This window comes from Schistocerca gregaria, chromosome 3 (genome assembly GCF_023897955.1).
Source record: "Schistocerca gregaria isolate iqSchGreg1 chromosome 3, iqSchGreg1.2, whole genome shotgun sequence".
Classification (NCBI taxonomy): Eukaryota; Metazoa; Arthropoda; class Insecta; order Orthoptera; family Acrididae; genus Schistocerca; species Schistocerca gregaria.
The window spans coordinates 578,882,472-578,903,410 of record NC_064922.1 but is presented as its reverse complement, the minus strand read 5'-3'; the positions used below and the strand labels follow the sequence as shown (position 1 = coordinate 578,903,410).

General features: G+C 44.8%; 1 protein-coding gene across 1 annotated transcript in view; it reads right to left on the bottom strand.

The window, feature by feature from the left end:
• LOC126355470 (uncharacterized) overlaps positions 1-19,870 on the bottom strand; it is a 449,786-nt gene extending 429,916 nt beyond the window's left edge. The window contains exons 1-2 of the mRNA XM_050005788.1: positions 19,865-19,870; positions 11,240-11,549 (exon numbers count right to left, since the gene is read on the bottom strand). Coding sequence (XP_049861745.1) covers positions 11,240-11,549; positions 19,865-19,870 — 316 coding nt within the window. The remainder of the gene's footprint in view (positions 1-11,239; positions 11,550-19,864) is intronic.
• Positions 19,871-20,939: the final 1,069 nt, after the last annotated feature.

Sequence of the window (20,939 nt, the reverse complement as noted above, 5' to 3'; positions counted from 1 at the left end):
TTTAGTATCTACCACATAAAACAAAACAAGAACAAAAAGTTTTGCATCACCCCGGTTCCCAGAACTCGGGAAGATAGACGTTGACTGTGGGTATTGTATCACAAACAGGTCCCTTTGAGTGTTCAGAGACGTCACTAAACCCGCCCAAAGATGTAAACAACCATGCATGAGCAGCGCCTATTAGACGGAGGGAGTCGGACAGCCGACCAGTTCCAGTCATTCCACCAGGAAGGAGGCACACGGCTCGTCTTGTCTGTAGTTCAACCATGCCTAGACGGTCAATACCGCAGTTAGATCGCGTCCGCATTGTTACTTTGTGCCAGGATTGGCTCTCAACAAGGGAAGTGTCCAGGCTTCTCGGAGTGAACCAAAGCGATGTTGTTCCGACATGGAGGAGATACAGAGAAACAGGAACTGCCGATGACATGCCTCGCTCAGGCCGCCCAAGGGCTACTACTGCAGTGGATGACCGCTACCTACGGATTATGGCTCGGAGGGACCCTGACAGCAACGACACCTTGTTGAATAATGCTTTTCCTGCAGCCACAGGACGTCGTGTTACGACTCGAACTGTGCCAAATAGTCTGCATGATGCGCAGCTTCACTCCCGACGCCCATGGCGAGGTCCATCTTTCAACGACGACACCAAGCAGCACGGTACAGATAGGCCCAACAACATGCCTAATGGGCCGCTCAGGACTGTCATCACGTTCTCTTCACCGATGAGTGTCGCATATCCCTTCAACCAGCCTTAGACGCACTGTCCTGCGAGTGCAGAAAGGTGGAGGTTCCGTGATGTTTAAGGGTGGCGTTACGTGATGCCGACGTACTCCGCTGGTGGTCATGGGAGGCGCCATAACGGCTCTACGATACGTGAATGCCATCCTCCGACTGATAGTGCAACCATATCGGCAGCATATTGACGAGGCATTGGTCTTCATGGACGACAATTCGCGCCCCCATCGTGCACATCTTGTGAATGACTTCCTTCAGGACAACGACATCTCTCGACTAGATTGGACAGCATGTTCTCCAGACATGAACCCTATCGAACTTGCATAGGATATATTAAAAATGTTTATGGACGACGTTACCCACCAACCACCGTGAGGGATCTACGCCGAATCGCCGTTGAGCAGTGGTACCAGCTGGACCAACAGTTCCTTGATGAACTTGTGGATAGCCCATGCCACGACGAATACATTCATGCATCAATGCAAGAGGACGTGCTACTGAATATTAAAGATACCCGTTTGTATACCAGTCTGGACCAGCACCCCTGAAAGTCTCGTTGTATGGTGGTACAACATGCAATGCGCGGTTTTCATGAGCAATAAAATGTTGTTTATGTAGATCTCCATTCCAATTTTCTGTACAGGTTCCGGAACTCTCGGAACCGAGGTGATGCAAAACGTTTTTTGATATGTGTATATTAACGATTTATGAAACAATCTGAGCATTACTTTCAGACTATTTTCTGATGATGCTGTCATTTATGTCTTGTGAAATCATCACATTATCAAAACCAATTGCAAAATTATTTACCCAATATATCAGTATGCTGCGAAAAGTGACAATTGACAGTAAATAATGAGAAGTGTGGAGTCATTCACTTGAATACTAAAAGGAATCAGCTAAATTTCGGTTAAACGATAAATCATACCAACATAAAGGCTGCGAATTAAACTCAATACTTATGGATAGCAATTACGTATAACTTAAGTTGGAATAATCACGTAGATAATGTTGTGGGGAAATCGAACCAAAGCCTACGATTTATTGGCACAAAAGTTAGGAACTGCAACGGAGGCGCTAAAGAGAATGTATAGACAACGATTTTCCGCTCCTCTTCTGGAGTATTGCTGTACAGTGTGGGATTCGTATTAGACAGAACTGGCGGATGACATCGAAAAATTTCACCGAACTAATTGGCGCAGGGGTTAGCACCGGACTCGCATTCGGTAGGACGATAGTTTAAACCCGCGTCCGGCATCCAGAGTTAGGTTTCCCGTGATTTATCTAAATCCCTCCAGGCAAATGCCGGGGTGGTTCCTCCGAAAGGGCACGGCCGAATTCTTCCCCATGCTCGACACAGTCCGGGCTTGTGCTCCGTCTCTAATGACCTCGATGTCGACGGGCAAACCCAATCTTCCTTCTTTCCTTCGAATAAGTTCAAAGACAGTTAGTTTTGTATTATCGCGAAACAGGGGAGAGAATATCCCAGGTATAACACGCAAATTGGTGTGACAATCATTAAAACAAAGGCGTGTTTTGCTGCGTAAGGTTCTCCTCCAGGTGCGATAATATGTTGCAGACGCCCATCTGCATAGGGAGAAACGATCATATCAACAAAATAAGAGAAATCACAGGTCGCACGGAACAACGTAAGTGTTCGATGGAAGGTGGTTCTATGAACGCTTTGCAAGATACTTATTTGGGGATTAAGTGTGAATCCATGTGTGTGTGTGTGTGTGTGTGTGTGTGTGTGGACGGCAACCGCTACGTACCATTCCCTCTCTATCCCGCCATCCTCTAAATGAATCTGAAATTCTTTTCATACTCTCTGAATGACTAAAACGTTCGGAACAGCCACGTTGAAGCTCTGAACTTCTGTAATATCCAGCCCGAATCTTTGAACCTCGACATACGTTTGTCGTCGTTGGATCTGGTGTCATACATTCAAAGCGATATGGATTTGATCAACTACCGGTGATGACATCTGTACAAATTAACTCCACTCAGCTCATCATTACTATCAATATCGCAATTACATTATTCGCCATTACTGACATGAGCATAGCTACGGTAGAAGACCGTAGTCACACAAAAATCACAGATAGTTGAGTATATAATTTTTTTTCTAGGCGTCTAATTGTTTGTCAAATATGCGAATTACACAAAAGGACTGAACAGCTAGAGAAAGGCAGACTACATGCTATCAGCTGTAAAAGGAAGATAGGGAAAAACTATCAATGGATTACAAGGTTTTTCTGAGTTAACAACGTATGTTTGATTTTAAAGCGAGACGGACATATCCAACGATTTCTGACTGAGTCTAGCTCTCTCAAATTATTTTTTCTGTTACATGGAAACGAAACACTGTTTCAACTACCGCGTCGGAAAACTGGGTCGCTGCATTCTATGCTACGATGCTCTCTGCAATAAACGTCCGGTAATGAAACCAAGCACGTTTACTTTGTTTCGCAGAAATCAATATCTGTACGGTTTATTCTCTCTAGGAATCTGTTCTCCTTCATTGTTTCTATTTTTAATTTCCATCGCCCTCGTTCTTTTTCAGATGCGAATGACACAGACGCTTACAAGAACATTTAGGACACTGACTACATATTGTCCGCTCTCGTATAGAAGCACTGCACCAGACAATCTGGTTTCCCCGGGCACATCACTGTACTGCGTTCAACAGACAACACATGCGTAACGAATGGTGTGAAGGTACGTCTTGTCACTGTGTAGAAATCAATGATTTCTATTTCTACTTTACCGATATGAACACGAAAGTGATATCTAAAGAGACTTAATCCCCGATTCTTGTTCATCGTTACATACGTTTCAAGACCTTTTTTCTTTTGTATCTTACAGTAGTCATCAGTTTTCCTTGCAGACAAAGGAGCTTATAGGACAGAGATCTGTATTCATTTGTCCAGTGTTCCTATCTTCGTAACTACCAGTCAATCATCAATATACTGTTACTCTTCTCCGAACACTTACAAACAGAAATTAAATAGCATAAGGCTGAGAAAAAACGCTGTTCAGTAGGGGCGCGATTGATTGACGAAAATACTGATAGTAGAAGTAAGAATCTACACGATATAAATGGAAGATAATCAGAATTTGATAAGGCAATACTAACTCACCTTATCGTTCGAAGACGTGTCTCTTGGTGAATACGGAAACTGAAGAGTTCCTCTCCAAAAAATGTTTGCTAAACATAAGGGCACAATATGTGTCTTTCGGTGAAATTTTTCAGTTTTGGCCGCACACTGAGATACTGGAAGTCCAAGAATAAATGTCAATAACGACCTTCAAAGTTAAAGATTGACGAAAATAAAAATAAATTCGAGCTGGAAGTTTGAAAAATCTGTTCTACGGACTGTGCCATCCTCCAGCTATGACGCACGTTTCTGCCAATAGTGTTGGGATTGATGGTAAGAGAAATAGACGCGTGAAAAAGACAGACACAGAGGTGCAGAGCTTCGATTCTTTTTTGCGTCGGAATTCCTAAGGTAGAAGGTGTAGATCGAGAAAATCATGAAACAGCAAATAACTGTCCGTGTATAACGTACACAGTATATGCTTTCGTCAATCAAAATTCGGCACTGAAAATATTGTAAAACCCATTTTTCAAAGCAATAAATCATTTCGTCTTATTTAGAGAGATGTTCGATTGGTCTCAACATTTCTGAAGTATAGTTACGTAGAAACAAACCACTTACTGTCATAAAACTGTTCGTATTAATTCTGCTAAAACTGAGATGAATCTTCATCTTAGAAACGTACTGCTTCTAGCGAGAAAAAATTAGGGTTCTGAGGGATTGATTCGGTGAAATCCATACACAGTAACAAGGATAACTATGAAATTCCCCTAATCGATTTGATTCATAGTGGTAGGGTGTATAGGGCACTACGAAGACTTCAGCATATGTAAACAGGAAGACGAAACTCTCCATCGTTTACCAGGAAAGCGAATTTGTAATTTTCATGCCAGCTTGTCTAAATTGTAGGGTAGTTAGTATTCAGGGAGTCCACAGCCGAGAGAGTAAGCCGTTAGTCTCACAACCGCGAGACTGCTGAATCGCCTCCCGCTGGGGGTAGCGATTTTTTGTGAGGTATCTGCACCAATATTTAGCGATATGCTTCAGTATGCGTGGTCCGCCACGAAACTGCGTCACAACGGAGAACCTTTACGAATGTAAACCAAGTTCGTTTTGAAATTGTCAGACTGAGACAATCATGCACGTGAAATAATTCATCGTCAATTACATGTGCTGTTTATCGCAACAATTATTGTTTTCCAGGTTTCTAAGATTTATATCATTTTGAATCATGCAATGCTTCATAGGTCATATATATTGTGTTTGTCATCAATGAAGATAAAGTAATATAGATTAAATGGCTATACTTATTTGAAGATCCTCGTGTACTCTTTTATTTATTTTCAGTCTCCTTACGGAAAAAAATCTCCTTTTTTCAAGATGAAGATCAGGAGAGTCGTTAAATACTGATAATTTGTACAGTCATAATAAATCTATTGTTAGAATTACGTCGTAATAAAAAGAAAAGGAACCGATGGTGAGTTACGATCCAAAGATCTTGAACTTCTGAAACTAAGCTCTTACTCGCTCGTTGCGGACTCCTTGAAAATCAGTCATGCCAAAACGTATGTAAGTAAGTCTGAAATTTTCGAACTCGAGTCGCATGTTGAAGTCCAGGTCGTGCCGTACACACCCTGTCAGTATGAATCATATCGGTGAAAGGAAGTGCGGTATATCCCGTCGTAAGTAGTGGCTGGTAATACAGTACATAATATTTAATATTGCATAGAGAAGTTAAAAGGCATAACATTACCCTACACTTCGTTAAACAGAGATGAGTTTCATACGAAGGCATTACGCGCATGAGAATATTTATAGTGTTCATCAATCGTTGATGACACTGTTACACTATTGGCCATTAAAACTGCGACACCAATGAGATGTCACGCAACAAACGTTAAATTAAGTATGGAAATGATTAGTTTTTCGGTGCAACTGCTAAAATTAGCTAGGTGTAATATAGTCTACATAAATAAAGATTAAGCAACTGATCTCTCATTCCGAAATAAAATTTGAATATAGTTTAAAACTTTTTCCGATTCATGGCGTCGATGATACAGAAACCAGTAATGTGCGACGAAGAAACAAGTACTGTTGCTTTCAGGATTGTAATTATTATTTATTTACCAATACACGTTTCCCCTTATTCAGGAATCTTGAGATTGGCTGATATTAGGTGGTGTTAGACACATGGAATAGTGAGCACGCAAAACATCCCAGGAAATAACTGTCCTCGCCAAATAATCGTAAACATTGCCCGATGTTCTTGTTGAGGCATGCAATGTAGCCTTATAACAACAAAATGGGATCGGGTGTACATAGACCTGTCACTACGTAAACACACAGGAAGTGGAGTTGCCCATATTTGGCATACGCTTGGAGTGTTTGTTTCCTAAATGAATGCTCTTTGTTAGTGAGAAGATCGTGCTGTCCTTTGTGCAAAAAGAAAAGAAAGTCAAATGGCTCGTTTGGGAATACGACAGGATCGTGGCCATCGACACTACGCGCACAAGCCCGCGTTAATTCTGGACGCATTGGTCGGTAACCCACGACGGTCGGGCCACACACACTGCCACGTAGGATCTCAACTAGCGCCTCAGAGGGCGGGCGTACGTTGTTCGCACCACCACGCAGAATCCCTACTAGCACATCAGTGTCAGGAAATGGGCTTGTTGGCAGCAACAGAAGTATCCACGCGGACAGTGCGGCTTACCTTGAAGAGGCGACATGTTCCCAACGACAGAACTGGGCAGAGTGGAAACACATCATATTTTCAAACGAGTACTGGTGTAGCGCACAAATCGCTAGGCAAGCATCCATGTGTGGAAGCTACATGGAGAGCAAATGTTGTCATATTAGATTGTTTATCGTTACAAGCGTGAAGTTACACCGTCCCGTCGAATACATAGTACGATAACCTCTTGTTCGCAAAGCTGGTAATTTTGACTGCAGCCGTCGTGTGTCTGACGTGCTACAACTAGGTGCCGAAACCCATCTTCGAAATCTCTGTGACGTTACCTTTCAACAAGAAAGGCAAGACCGGATGTGGCCCTTCCTGTCGTGACCCACCTCCCGATACACACGGTGCTCGAGTGCTGCCATGGCCAGCAAGTTCTGCAGATACTTCGCCTACTGAAAACATCTGGTCATCGTTTGCCGAGAAAATAGCACGTCACCAACCGTTACACACTACGACTAATGAACTATTTCGTAGGATTGAAGCACCATGGAAATGACCTACTTACATCTGTCATCCAAGGTCACTGCTACTCGATGTTATGTTAGAGCCATTGTCGTGCCAGAGGAGGCAGTTCTGGGTACTAAATACTGCACCCTACGCACTCTCAAATCACCGACGCGTTTAACGATAAACTGAGGTGACAAAATTCATGGGATACCTCTCAATATCATTTTTACCAGCGTAGTGCAGCAACTCGACGTGGCATGGACTCAACAAGTTGTTGGAAGCCCCCTGAAGAAATATTGAGCCATACTGCCTCTATAATCACCCGTAATCGCGAAAGTGTTGCCGGTGCATGATTTTGCGCACGAAATCGCCTCTCGATTATGTCCCACAAACATTCTATGGGATTTATGGCGGGAGATCTGGCTGGCAGCCTAATTCTAACGAATTTCGCACGATGTTCTTCAAACAGGTGATGTATCGCTTTGTAGTTCATGTCATGGTAACATCAAGTCCATGAATGGCTGCAAATAGTCTCCAAACAGCCGAACATAACCATTCCCAGTCAAAGACCGCTTTAGTTGGACCAGAGGATCTAGTCCATTCCATTGAAACACAGCAGAAACCATTATGGAGCCACCACCAACTTGTACAGTGCCTTCTTGACAACATGGGTCCATGACCTCGTGGGGTCTGCGCGATACCCGAACCTTACCACCAGCTCTTACCAGATGAAATCGGGACTTATCTGACCAGGTCACGATGTTCCAGTCGTCTAGGGTCCGACCGATATGATGTCGATCCCAGTAGAGTCGCTGTAGGCACACGCTTCATTAAAGCCAAATTTCGCCGCACTGCACCCGGATATGTTCGTCTTACTTCCAACATTCATTTCTGCGGTTATTTCACGTGTTTTTGCTTGCCTGTTAGCACTGACCACCCTATGCAAACGCCGCTGCGCTCGGTCGGTACATGAAGGCAGTCGACGCTGCATTGTCCGTGTTGTTCGTGGGGTAATGCCTGAAATGTGGTATTGTCAGCACACACTTGCCATTGTGGATCTAGGAATACTGAATTTCCTAACGATTTCGGGAATTAAATGCCCCATTCATCTAGCTGCAACTACTGTTCCGCGTTAAAAGTCAACAGACTTCCCGTAGGGCGGCAATAATCACGTGAGAAACCTTTTCACAAGAAACATCTGAGTACAAATGACAGCTCCGCCAATGCACTACCCTTTCGTACATTGTGTAGGCAACACTAACGCCATCTGCGTACGTAAATATTGCTATCCCATGACTTTTGTCACCTCAATGTGTGTCTCTCTACTGTGTTTGTATACGCCCAATAAGTAACATTTCTTTATATTAAAAACAACCGTATGCTGCACTGTGTTCTTTATTAACTTAAGAACGACACGTTTCGTCCGGGTAGGCTATCAACGCTCGGATGGCTTGGTTATAGTTCATTGTCTTCATGGCTTTTTGCTGACATATTTGTGAAGTACTTAGAACGCAATTATTTTTCCCGGGTCTCCGCTATCTCAGATAAACTTCATTAGTGAAGAGAAACTTCTTTGCCAAGATCGCGAATAACAACCTTTATTCTCGTTAGCGGTATCGTTAATCAAAGTTAATCTTGAAATTTTTGCACACAGGTTATTGCATATGTTGTAAGTAGCAGTAAAAGTACTGTTTCTCATAAATTGGCAGGTACGTAACAGACTAGAAAACAGATGCATCAGCATGTCAAAATTAAAACAACTATGTACGTAGATCTCTTATGTCGCTTACAACCTAGTACTCTTTGATAACTGTGCATATAGTTGTTTTAATTTTGACACGCCACTGTAGCACTCTTGTAGTCTATAGCGCACCTGCTAAGGTACTTCTACTGCTATTTTAAGGACTTACGCAGTAACCTCTCGGTCGAGATATGAATATGGTAACTTTGATTACCGAAACCGGGTATCGAGAATAAACGTTATTATTAGAATTCTTAGCAAAGAAGATTTTCTTCACTAACGTATTATTACAGATAGCCCATTACTTCTGAAAATGAATAACTAAAAAATAAAATTCACATTTATGAGCGATGTGTGGGGTGATATAATCATTGTTTTTGAAGGTGAAGAATCTGACATCACTCTTTTGCTAGAAGAGTTTACGATCTTCACACATGAAGTTGGTAAGAAGAAAAGTATTCTCAAATTCCCCGTTGTGCAACTCTGCCCCGCTAGTAATGACATGAAATTTGACTTTAAGTAAGCCTTCTACAAGCGACTCAGCTACACATGCCACGTCATGTCACCCGCATAAGAATGAGTTCCTTTAGATCTATGATACAGTGTATTACTGAAATTCCTCTTAGTGCAGAATCCTTTGCAAAGGAACTGGAAAACCTTAAATATATCGCTGTTAATAATGGGTACAGCCCCTCCCACTCCATCTTTGACTGACGAACAGCTCCTAGGTCTGCATCTCAGAATCGAAAATTTGCCAAGCTTCCATGTATAGGTAATGTTTCTTACAGCCTAACTAAAATGTAAGAATAGTGTGAACAAGGCTCTGAGCACTATGGGACTCAACTGCTGTGGTCATTAGTCCCCTAGAACTTAGAACAACTTAAACCTAACTAACGTAAGGATATCACACAGATCCATGCCCGAGGCAGGATTCGAACCTGCGGCCGTAGCAGTCGCACGGTTCCAGACTGTGCGCCTAGAACCGCGAGACCACCGCGGCCGGCAGTGTTAACAAGCTCTAAGAAAATTTAATGTCAGTATTTTCATAATGAGCGTCCCCGGAAAGATGAGTTCTGCCTTCGCAGGACATGTGAGACCCACTCTCGGAAATCTAGTTGTTTTACTCCACGCTCTCAAAGGGAAGAGACTCAACCTCCTCGAACAGACTGAAATTATTAAAAATTCGTACAATAAGAAGGACATGTTGTTTAATGATTAGTTGACCAGTGAAAATTAAGTTGTCCATGATTCAATTTTTACCATTTGTAAGGAATTTGGTTCTTGTTTTTTATGACGAAGGTCACTATTATTTGTCATATATATTTTATTGTACTTTATTTGTGTTTTCATTGTTCCACTGTATTTCTATATTTATTGTCGATTTTTTCATTTACTTTTATGAATTTCGCTGTTGTTGTATTGCGCTTGCGCCAATGAACTTTTCTGTTTATGTAGTATTCGATGTTATACGTCCTGAGGTATGCATTTTTATTCTAATACGGTTTCCATTTGCATGTTATTCTGTTCGTTGTTATCTTAAGATTTTTTGCTGTTACTACACTGTAGCCCCCTCTCCCCTCCCCCCGGCTTATAGCACCGCGTAGCACCCCTTAGCACTACTAATCATTCATATGTTTAAATGTTTACTCTGCGTGTATGCGGACGGGTTTTCGGCGTCGTTTTGGTGTGGGGCCATGTTCACAGCTTGTGCGCTTCGTCTCGTTCTGAGTGTTGTTACCGATGCTCATGAAGTACTTCGGCTCTTTCGTTTTCTTCTTCTGTTGTCGACGGCTCCCTGTTCCAGTTGTTTTTCTCCGATCTGTCTTTATAGTCTGCTTTTTAGTTTATTCTATTTGGTATCTACCTATCTCTTGGCAGGAACTTCCTCCTTTTATATTCCTAGATAACCTGATGATGACCTACCAGGGGAAAAAGCGTCGTTCTTGAGTTAATTAAGTCGCGCTGAGGCTGACATCAATATTCCCATTCGCTTCCGTTCCCTCCCCCTTCCACATTCAATTTACATGAGTCAATAACATTGTGCAGCCTAGAGCAGTTTTTAATATTAAATTATATGATAAGGTTACTGTATCAGCACGGCACGGTGGACTGGAATAATGAAACTTTCTTATTTGTCACACTTCGTAGTGTTAAAGTTTTGATGGGCAACAGTGTATCTGTCTTCCTCCAAATGATAGAAATCATCAGATATGTAGCTGACTAGTTGGCACAGTGATCAACAAGCGGAGGACATGTTCGAGGGAGAAATTCGAAATGTGTATAGAGATATTCCAGCTTCTCCCCGTATGATGGCTGTCACTGTTCGGTAGATTTAATTCGGGCTCCTTTCTCGCAATCAGACCTGACTGTCATTCATAGTGCGTTTTTGACGGCAGTGCTGTTGTAACATGTCCAGTGTGACAACTGATGCGATCGAGCCCTTTGCACGGCTGACAGCCAGGGAAACGTGGAGCTTACCTTGCAGCCATGCAGGCGCGGAGCGGGCGGCGGGTGTCAGCAGAAGCGCCGCGGCGGCTGTCAGCGGTAGCAGCGGCGTCAGCATGGCGCTGCTGGCTGTTTGCTGCTTGTTGCCGGCAGTCGGTGTCGGCGGCGAGACGGCCGCACACTGGACTGCCAGCCGGGCCGCGCTGTGCTTCCTGCAGCCGCGGCGAGCGGCCGCCCTCGTGAGGGGAGGGGGACCCGGCCCGCCACATCGCTCAGCCGGCACTGCCGCCACTGGGGCAGGTCGGGAGCGGACGCGCGACTCCTCGCACACCAGGTGCTGACCCTGTCAGCCGAGACCAAAAGGAAAGTCGCCATTTAGTCGCATACTTTCAGAAGTTACTTTGTTTAGACAACTAGCTTCGGCAGCTCATCAATGCCGTCTTCAGGCCCCTATGCATTCCACATGTAGACAATCAGGTTGTAGGATACACGAATAACTGAAGCCAACAAAACCTGGATTCCGTGAACTTTCTGTGTAACTTGGCAACAACTGACCAACTGTCAAGTTCCACAAAACAATTCGAGGAATCCAGGTATTGACGGCTCCACTTATGTATGTTTCGATTTACATGATTCTGTATAGATGGAGTGCATAGCGGCCTGACGATAGCATTAACGAGATGCCTAAACTACACTGAAGCGCGAAAGAAACTGGTACAGGCAAGCGTATTCGAATACAGAGATATGAAATCAGGCAGTACGTGGCACTGCTGTCGGCAACGCCGCTAAAAGACAACAAGTGTCTAGCGCAGTTGTCAGATCGGTTACTGTTGCTACAAACGCAGGTTGTCAAAATTTAAATGAATTTTAACGTACTGTTATAGTTGGCGCACGAGCGATGGGAGACATCTCCGAGGTAGCGATTTTTCCATACGACCAGTCCATAGGTGTACCGTGAATATCAAGGATCCTGCAAGAACAGGATCAACGATAACTAAAGAGAATCGTCCAGCCTGACATAAGCGCAACTCATCTGCAAATTGCAGCAAATTTCAATGCTGGGCTATGGTTCAAATGGTTCAAATGGCTCTGAGCACTATGGGACTTAACATCTCAGGTCACCAGTCCCCTAGAACTTAGAACTACTTAAACCCAAATAACCTAAGGGCATCACACACATCCATGCCCGAGGCAGGATTCGAACCTGCGATCGTAGCAGTCACGCTGTTCCGGACTGCAGCGCCTAGAACCGCACGGCCACCACGGCCGGCAATGCTGGGCTATCAGTAAGTGTCAGTGTGCCAATCATTCAAAGAAACATCATCAATATGGGCTTTCAGAGCTGAAGGCCCACTCACATACCCTTGATGATTGCGCTACACGAAGCTTTACACCTTGCCTGCGCCCGTCAACACCGACATTGAACTGTCGATGACTGGAAACATGTTGCGTAGTCGTCTCGTTTCAAACTGCATCGAGCGGACGGAGATGTACAGGTATGGAACGACATCATGAATCCTTGCCCCCTGCACGTCAGCAGGGGCTGTTCAAGCCGGTGGAGGCTTTGTAATGTTACGGGGAGTGTGCAGTTGGGGTAATATGGAACCCCTGATACTTCTACATACGGCTCTGACAGGTGACACTCAAGTAAATATGTTGTCTAATCACCTGCATCCCTTCATGTCCATTGTGCATTCCGACTGACTTAAGCAATTCCAGCAGGACAATGCGACACCTCACACGTCCAGAATTGCTACAGAGTGGTTCCAGGAACACTCTTCTGGGTTAAAATACTTCAAACTCGCTAGATATGAACATTAGTGCGCATACCTGGGATGCCTTGTAACATGCTGTTCTCCACCCCCTTGTACCTTAGCCGTGCATGGCTCGTGTTCCCGCCATCATGTACTTTACACCTTGATTTTAACGCACTTCCACCTCACTACGTTAATTTTAATTACTGCTGTCACTGTGTTGCTAATTTGCCTGATCGTGACTGGCCCTAGCACCACGTATCGATATATCCCCTCCCATAGTATCTTTGCTCGGCTGCTATTACTTCCCAGTCGTGGCCTGTCATAAGCCAGTTCAGGTTGCGAGTTCGGGCTGCCAGTCAGTTGGAACGTGTCTGGACCGCAGTCTGGACCTTCCAGTTGGGGAGTTGCAATGCGGCAGTACTGCAGTCAGGTTGGAGCTGTGAGGTCTGCGTCAACATGACTCGCCCGACCATTGCCGCCACGCATCACTTGAGGCGGGCCACGGTCTTAGTGGTCCGTCGGCCGGCCGTCCTACAGGATGACGCGTTTTGGCTCGCTGATCGTTCATGAGTCGCCTGTGTGTGTGTGCATCAACTCCTGATTTGTCTTCGTGCGTGCTTAGTCACTGTTGGGTGTCGTTCAGGTCTTCGTGCAAGTATTTGTCAGGTTGTGTGTAGTTGCAATTATTTCCACTGACGACTATTTTAGATGTGGTCGGCAGGTTGCAGGTGGTCGGTCGGTTGCTGTGGACCAGGGAAGATATCTCCGAGCGGTGCACTCGGCTGGGTCCGCTGGCGGTCCCTGTGCGGTGTCGGAGCATGTGTGCGGTTCTCCGATCGCTACAAGCTTCGTGGCTCACCCACCGACCCAGGACGTCAAAGTTGAGTGGTGTTTTAAGTACCCAAGCCACGAACATTTATGTTGTGTGGTTCGTTTGGATGGTTCGCTGTTGGGGAGGTTATCCTATGAGCAACACCGAGTGTTTGTATTGCTGAAATTTAGCCGCCATGCGGTGGAATTAACTATATTGGCTGACTACAATTCAAGTGCAACAGCGGAATTTTCTGCCTTGTGGCTGTTAGTGTTCCGGTTACCTGCCCTGGCCACTAACCTAACTTCAGGTAGTGTCCTTTCCTCACCTGTTGTCGCTGTCCAACACGGTGTGTAGTTTTGACAGCTTAATACATATACATGTTTGATTGTGGATAATCACGCCCGTAACATTTTGTGTTTGAATGCTCTTGTTCCGATTGGTGGCAAGCAAGTCGTTTGTCGGTCGGTCCGTGGCTGTCTCTTGGTTGGGTTCCGACGAATCAAGTGTAGTTGGGCTCACCAACTGTGTCACCTAAGAAAACGAGGGCAGACCGACCCCCTGGAGGCTTCTGAGTGCGGTTGTCTTCACTGTGTTTCTCACCGGTATTTAATTATCTGTTAATAATCTATTATAGCCAATTATAAAAAAAATTCTTGGTTTTACTCTGTTTTATGTAAGTAAGTTTCATTCTGGCAAGTGGATATTTTCTGAAAGGTTATTGCCGTTGTCTTTTCTTTTAGTGCGTTTCAGTCACCTAAAACTTAAGACTTGTGGTTATAGCGTTTTAAGTTTCGAAAAATTAACTGTGGGCCTTCAGCCGGCTGGAACCTTTTTCTTAAAATTACCTTTCATGCTTATCCGTTGCGACCCTCGGCCCTTAAAGGTTAATGGTATTTCTGAATTTTGGAAAATCAATTGTGGGCCTTCAGCCACTTAAAACCTTATTTTTAAAGTTACCCTCTAAGCAAAAACATTGCGGCCTCCTGTCTTGGAAAGTTTATGGTAATTTATTTTAAAATCTTGAAAATTTTATTGTGGGCCTTAAGCCGTTTGTATTGCACCTTGCATATGTTTGTTCTATCTACTTTTGCGTTGAGGCTTTCCACCTAGCTGTGATCTATATATTTTTTTATTGTTTTATTTGCTATTTTAACTGCACTTTCATCTTGTTGATTTTTAAGATTTCTCGATTTCTTGTTTGGAGGCCTTCAGCCGTGAAAGATTTGAATTTGAATCTCGCAGTTGTAAAGGCTCGACTATGTGCCGCTTGGGTTGTAAATGTGTTATTAAATTACAATCAATTACAGTTTTAAGGTGGAACCGACCACAACCTTCTTTGGCCTTTTCCACAATCCTAATCACCTGTACTGCCCAGCGGGTTTAGCGGGCGTTTCCGTACCCTCACGGATTTATGGACAACGCAGCAGCATTCACGGTGTCAGTTGCCCCAGCACTACTTCAGGCATTAGACGCACCCTGCTTCGTCGTGTTGCGGCACTTCTGCGTGCTCGCATGGGCCCTACACGATATTAGGCAGCTGTACCAGTTTCTTTGGCTCCACAGTGAAGTTGTCTAAATAAAATAACTCACGAAAATATACCGTTGTTGCGCCTCATTTCTTTGATAAATATATGACCAGCCGCAGTCCCGTGTCCACTATGGACAACAGAGATGACCAAAAAAAGATGGACTGCGGTAAAAAATCGTGTAGTTGCATTTTCTTGTACAGTGTAGTAAGCACTGCCGTGAGCAACACACTAACAATCCCGACGGTTGGAGTGTGAGGGTTGTTATTTGGGGAGGGGGTTTGAAGATCAACTTTTTATGTTTTGCTTGAATAGCTCGATAGCCGCGTTTTCCAGAGAAAATGTTTCCCTCTACAAAAGTAAAAAGTATTACATTTCCTACAAAAAAAGGTCCTATTCATTTTTTTCAAGGACTGATACGCAGTCCAGTCACATTAATGTGGCCACCACCTGTGTTAGACGTTAACTTGCAATGGCCATTCGCAGACGGCAAGTGGCAGCATGAGCAGTCGGGAGTACACAAAGCGTGTCGGGCTGGCGCGAAGCCTGTTCAGTCATTGTCGTAATGCCGAAACAGAGCAATTTATCTGACATCCAAGAGCGCATACTCATTGGCTCCCGAGCTATAGGTGGAGGCATTTCTGAAACGCCTAAGCTTGTGAAATGTTCGCGTATACGTTACATGGCAATATGGCGCTGTCGGAAACCTGCGCCGAGCCAACTGTCGTGCACTACGGGCCGTAGACGACATGGGTGGACGAGGACTGTGGAGATGTGTATCGGTGAATAGACGTGCGACTGTTGAGCGACTGGCCACCCAGCGAACCAAGCAGCTACCAACAATTTCTCCTCAACAATCGCTCAGCGTACGTTGCTACGTATGCGCCTCCACAGCAGGCGCCTGGTTCGTGCACCAATGCGGACTGCTGTTCATCAGCGACGAAGGTTGCAATTTGCATCGCAACTGGACATTCACTGAGTGACGACAGGTGAGCTTTTCAGATGAATCACGCATTGTGCTCCATCAGCCAGATGGCCGTTGGTATGCCGGAAAGTAAACGCCCTGCTACAATCGTCGGAAAAGGTCCATGTTGGAGAAGGACTGGTGCGCGGCATGATGGAATCTACCAGCAGCACATTCCAACTTATCACATAGCTATCAATGTAAGTGACTGGCTGGAAGAGCAACAGGATGACTTTACCATACTCCGCTGATGACCAAACCCTGGAGGAGAATATGCGGTATCGCCTCAATCTGGTTGTGCGCACCATGGATCTCCAGCCGAGAAACCGAGTGCAGCTGGCCACGACACTGGTATCGGCAGCGGTCCAGACCCCTGTCGTACCTTCCAGAACATCAGAGACCTGCACGTATCGCAATGGCTCGCGCTGCAAAAAGTGATTAATCATCTTTTTGATAGGTGGTTACTTTAATGTGACTTGATAGTGTCGTTTCCGATATGCAGAGAATATGATAATCGTAATTAACTGGTGTTTTAATGATACAAAATTAATGTTTACTCCAGAATAAAATTTTCTCTCTGCAGCAGAGTGTGCCCTACACAAAACTTTCTGGCTGGTTAAAACTGCGTAGCAGACCGAGAATCGAACACAGGACTTTGCATTTCATGGGCAAGTGCTCTACGAGAGGTGACTGTTTCTTTTTCTTTTTTTTCTGCTTCATCTACTCCATACATGTCTTTCATGGTTTAGAATTTTTTTGTTATATAGTATGAAAATTACTGTTTTACGTTGTTACATGCATATTTCTTGAATTTTCAATGTACAATCTGGTAAGCAAGATCGTGGTCGGACTGTGGTTTCGCGATTGACAAGTCAAAGTGGATTTTATGCTATTTTGAAACTGTTTACGGGTCGATGATCACACAGTGAAGCGCCAAAGAAACGAGTATAAATTTGTTTATTCAAATACAGAGATATGTAAACAGGCACAATACGGCGCTGCTGTTGGCAACGCCTTTGTAAGACAACAGATGTCTGAGGCAGTTGTTAGATCGGTTACCGATGCTACAATGGGAGGTTTTCAAGATTTAAGTGATTTTGACCATGGTGTTATAGTCGGCGCTCGAGCGATGGACACAGTACCTCCGAGATAGCGATGAAGTGCGGATTTCATAGCACGATCACTTCACGAGCGTTCCGAGAATATCAGGAACCGGGTAAAACATCAAATCTCTGACATCGCTGCGGGCGGAAAAAGATCCGGCAAATACGGGACCAACGACGACTAAAGAGAATCGTTCAACGTGACAGAAGTGCAAACCCTCCGCAAATTGATGCAGATTTCAGTGCTGGGCCATGAACAAGTGTCAGCGTGCGAACCTTTCAATGAAACATCCTCGATATGGGCTTTCGGAGCCGAAGACCATCTGTTGTACTCTTCATGACTGTTTGACACAAAGCTTTACGCCTCGCCTGGGCCCGTCAATACCGAAATTGGACTGTTGGTGACTGGAAAGATGTTGCTTGGTCAGACAAGTCTCATTTCAAATTGTATCGAGCGGGTGGACGTGAACGGGTATGGAGACAACCACATAAATCTGTAGACCCTGCATTTCGGCAGGGGATTGTTCAAGCTGGAGGAGGCCCTGTAATGGAGTGGTGCGTGTGCAACTGGAGTGATATGGAACTCTGATACTTCTATATACGAGTCTGGCGGGTGACACGTGAGTAATCATCCTGTCTGATCATCCGACGAACATCGGCAATTTCAGAAGGACAGTGCGACACCTGATCCGTCCAGAATTGCTACAGAGTGGCTCCAGGAACACTCTCCTGAGTTTAAACACTTCCGCTGGCCACCATACGAACATTATTGAGTGTATCCGGGATACCTTGAAACGTGTTGTTGAGAAAAGATCTCCACCCATTCGCACTATTACGGATTTATGGACAGCCCTGCAAGATTTATGGTGTTACTTTCGTCCAGCACTACTTCAGACATTAGTCGAGTCGATGCCACATCTCGTTGCGGCACTCCTGCATGCTCGCGGTGGCCCTACACGATATTAGGTATGGGTACCAGTTCCTTTGGCTCTGTAGAGGCCTTTGTCTAAGACGTTCTTGTTGTGCACATACGAGTACATTACGTCCTACCGTACTGTGATCAAAGGAACGCCAAGGAAGTTAAAAATCAGCGCCTTGAGAAACCTGTACTAAGCAAGAGGACGCACCCATGGCAGTTTTATGACTGATGGAAATATACTAACTACGCTGCCAGCATAATCAAGCTGCCGCTAATGTCACAAGGTATCGTGTGCAAAAAATTAAGCTGTAATGTCAAGCGCTCTCCCTCTGTGAAGACTGAAAGCATATCGTATAGTTTCAATAGTTATTTCTTTCTCTTTGGTGACAAACGTTTCCTAATGACTGCTTTCCTTTTAGTGAATATGCAGTTTGTGTTGACGCTGTCGATTCCATCACTAACAGTACTTATTACCATTTGCTAACGCCATCATTCTGGCTTGGTTTATAGTAGGTGTTACTGCATATGTTTTAGGTATTATTTTAGAGGGGTGGGTTTGCATCGTTTTTATCAAAATTCACAGTCCAAATTAAACGAAGTTGATCACTGACAACCGTTTCCTTCACGTGATACCATATTGCATTGTCTCTGTCGTTAAAAAGAATGAGCACTTCCGGACATACATTTATACCCGCAGGAAAATGGCATAATTAGTCTTAAGAACACCGGAACTGCAATATCGTATTTATCCGCCATTACCAGGCAGTGACTTAGAGTGTCCTCACCTGTGCTTAAGTATTGTGCTTACGAATACAGGCTGTGGCACAGAAACGACGGCACACGGAAGTTCGGGTCTGGCCGTGGGTCGCGCACGGATAGCCAAAGACGTTAAGGCGGACTAGCGTAAAGCGGGAAATCCACTTTTAAGTCCCTACCGGCACAAATTTTCACAAATTATACAGCTGATGAGCGAATACATTTCTTCGTAGTGCATATAAGGAAAGTAATGTGAATGGAGCGTGCGCTGTTTTGAAATTTCGTGGCAAAGTGAAACCGAGTACCAACCTGGCACTCCAACTTCAACCCTCACCTTTCGCGTGCAGTAGTCTTACCGAATGAACTGTCCAGGCACGACCCACGACCCGCCCTCACAGCTTTAATATCGGAAGAAAAGCTGTGAGGTCAGGTCGTGCGTTACTGCAGGGTAACTTAGAAGTTAAGACAACTGCCCACAACAGGAAGGGTTGAAGTTAGAGTGCCAGGCAGGTTCTCAGTTTCAATCTGCGAGTAAGTTGCAATACAGCCCTCGCACCACTAAACAGTGTTCATTATGGATATATTTCTTGTTCGGACCAAGTGGTGTGGCACATTTAGCACACTGGTCTCACATTCGGAAGGACTATGGTTCAAATCTGCGTCGTGCCATCCAAATTGAAGTTTTTGTATTTTTGCTAAATCGCTCCAGAAAAATGCTGGGATGGTTTCTTTAAAAGTGAAAGGCCTATTTCCTTTTCTTTTCTTGAAACATTACTTGTGGTCTATCTTTAACGATATTGATGTCAACGGGACGCTAACCCTCATCTTGGTTTCTTCATTTTCTTATTTGGCTGTTTGCGCTCCAGATCTCTTCAGTCCCGAAATCATGCACTATATCTTCTTCCATTTGACAGATTACATTCTCTTTCGACAACTCCATCGACCTCTAAAAGGTCGTGATTGTTGGCTTTCGCACCAAGGGGCCGCCCGGATTGCCCGAGCGGTTCTAGGCTCTTGAGTCAGGAACCGCTAGACCGCTACGGTCACAGGTTCGAATCCTGCCTCGGGCTTTAAGTAGTTCTTAGTTCTAGGGGACTGATGTCCTCAGATGTTAAGTCCTATAGTGCTCAGAGCCATTTGGCACCAAGGGTGAAAGCTTCTTAGAAACGGCCATGTTTGTGAACTCTTCTCGTGTGTCGTGATTAAAGTGAAAAAATGGCACTATCCAAAACTGACGGCGAGGCATGTGTGGTGCACCACGGTCCATAGATGACATGGGCGAACGAGAGCTGCGGAGATGTGTTCCTCTAAATAGACGTGCAACTGTTGAGCAACTGGCCGCCCAGGTGAACCAAGGGTCTATCAACAGTGTCTCCTCGGCGACTATTCAGTGAACGTTGACTCGTATGAGTCTTCTCAGCAGATGCTCGGTTTATACACCCACGCTGACTATTGTTTATCGCCGAAGAAGGGTGGAATTTGCACGTTAATACCGCATTTGAGAGGTATACTTTGGTCTAGGTGCAGTTCGGTTCGTGCAGCAGTGAGGTGCAGACATCCACTGGGACCCGCTTGTTGTGGAGCTCCAGCGCGCTTTGCTTACTTCTCACCGCGATTTCGTGTATGGAGTCCCTCTTACGAGCGAGCCATGGCTCACTGTTACCACCGACCAACGATCAAGATCGCATTCCACGCACGACATACGCCACCGAGACCTTACGAAACTGAGAAGGAAGTATGTCATTGGCGTTCACTTTTCCATTACTGGGAATGTTGTATATTCCAAGATGCGCACCGAAGAACTGCGTACCGAAATTTCGAGCTGCCACGCGTGAAACCTCAAGTTTGACCACCCCGACGGCCTCATAGGTGATGTGACTGACTACGCGAGTTT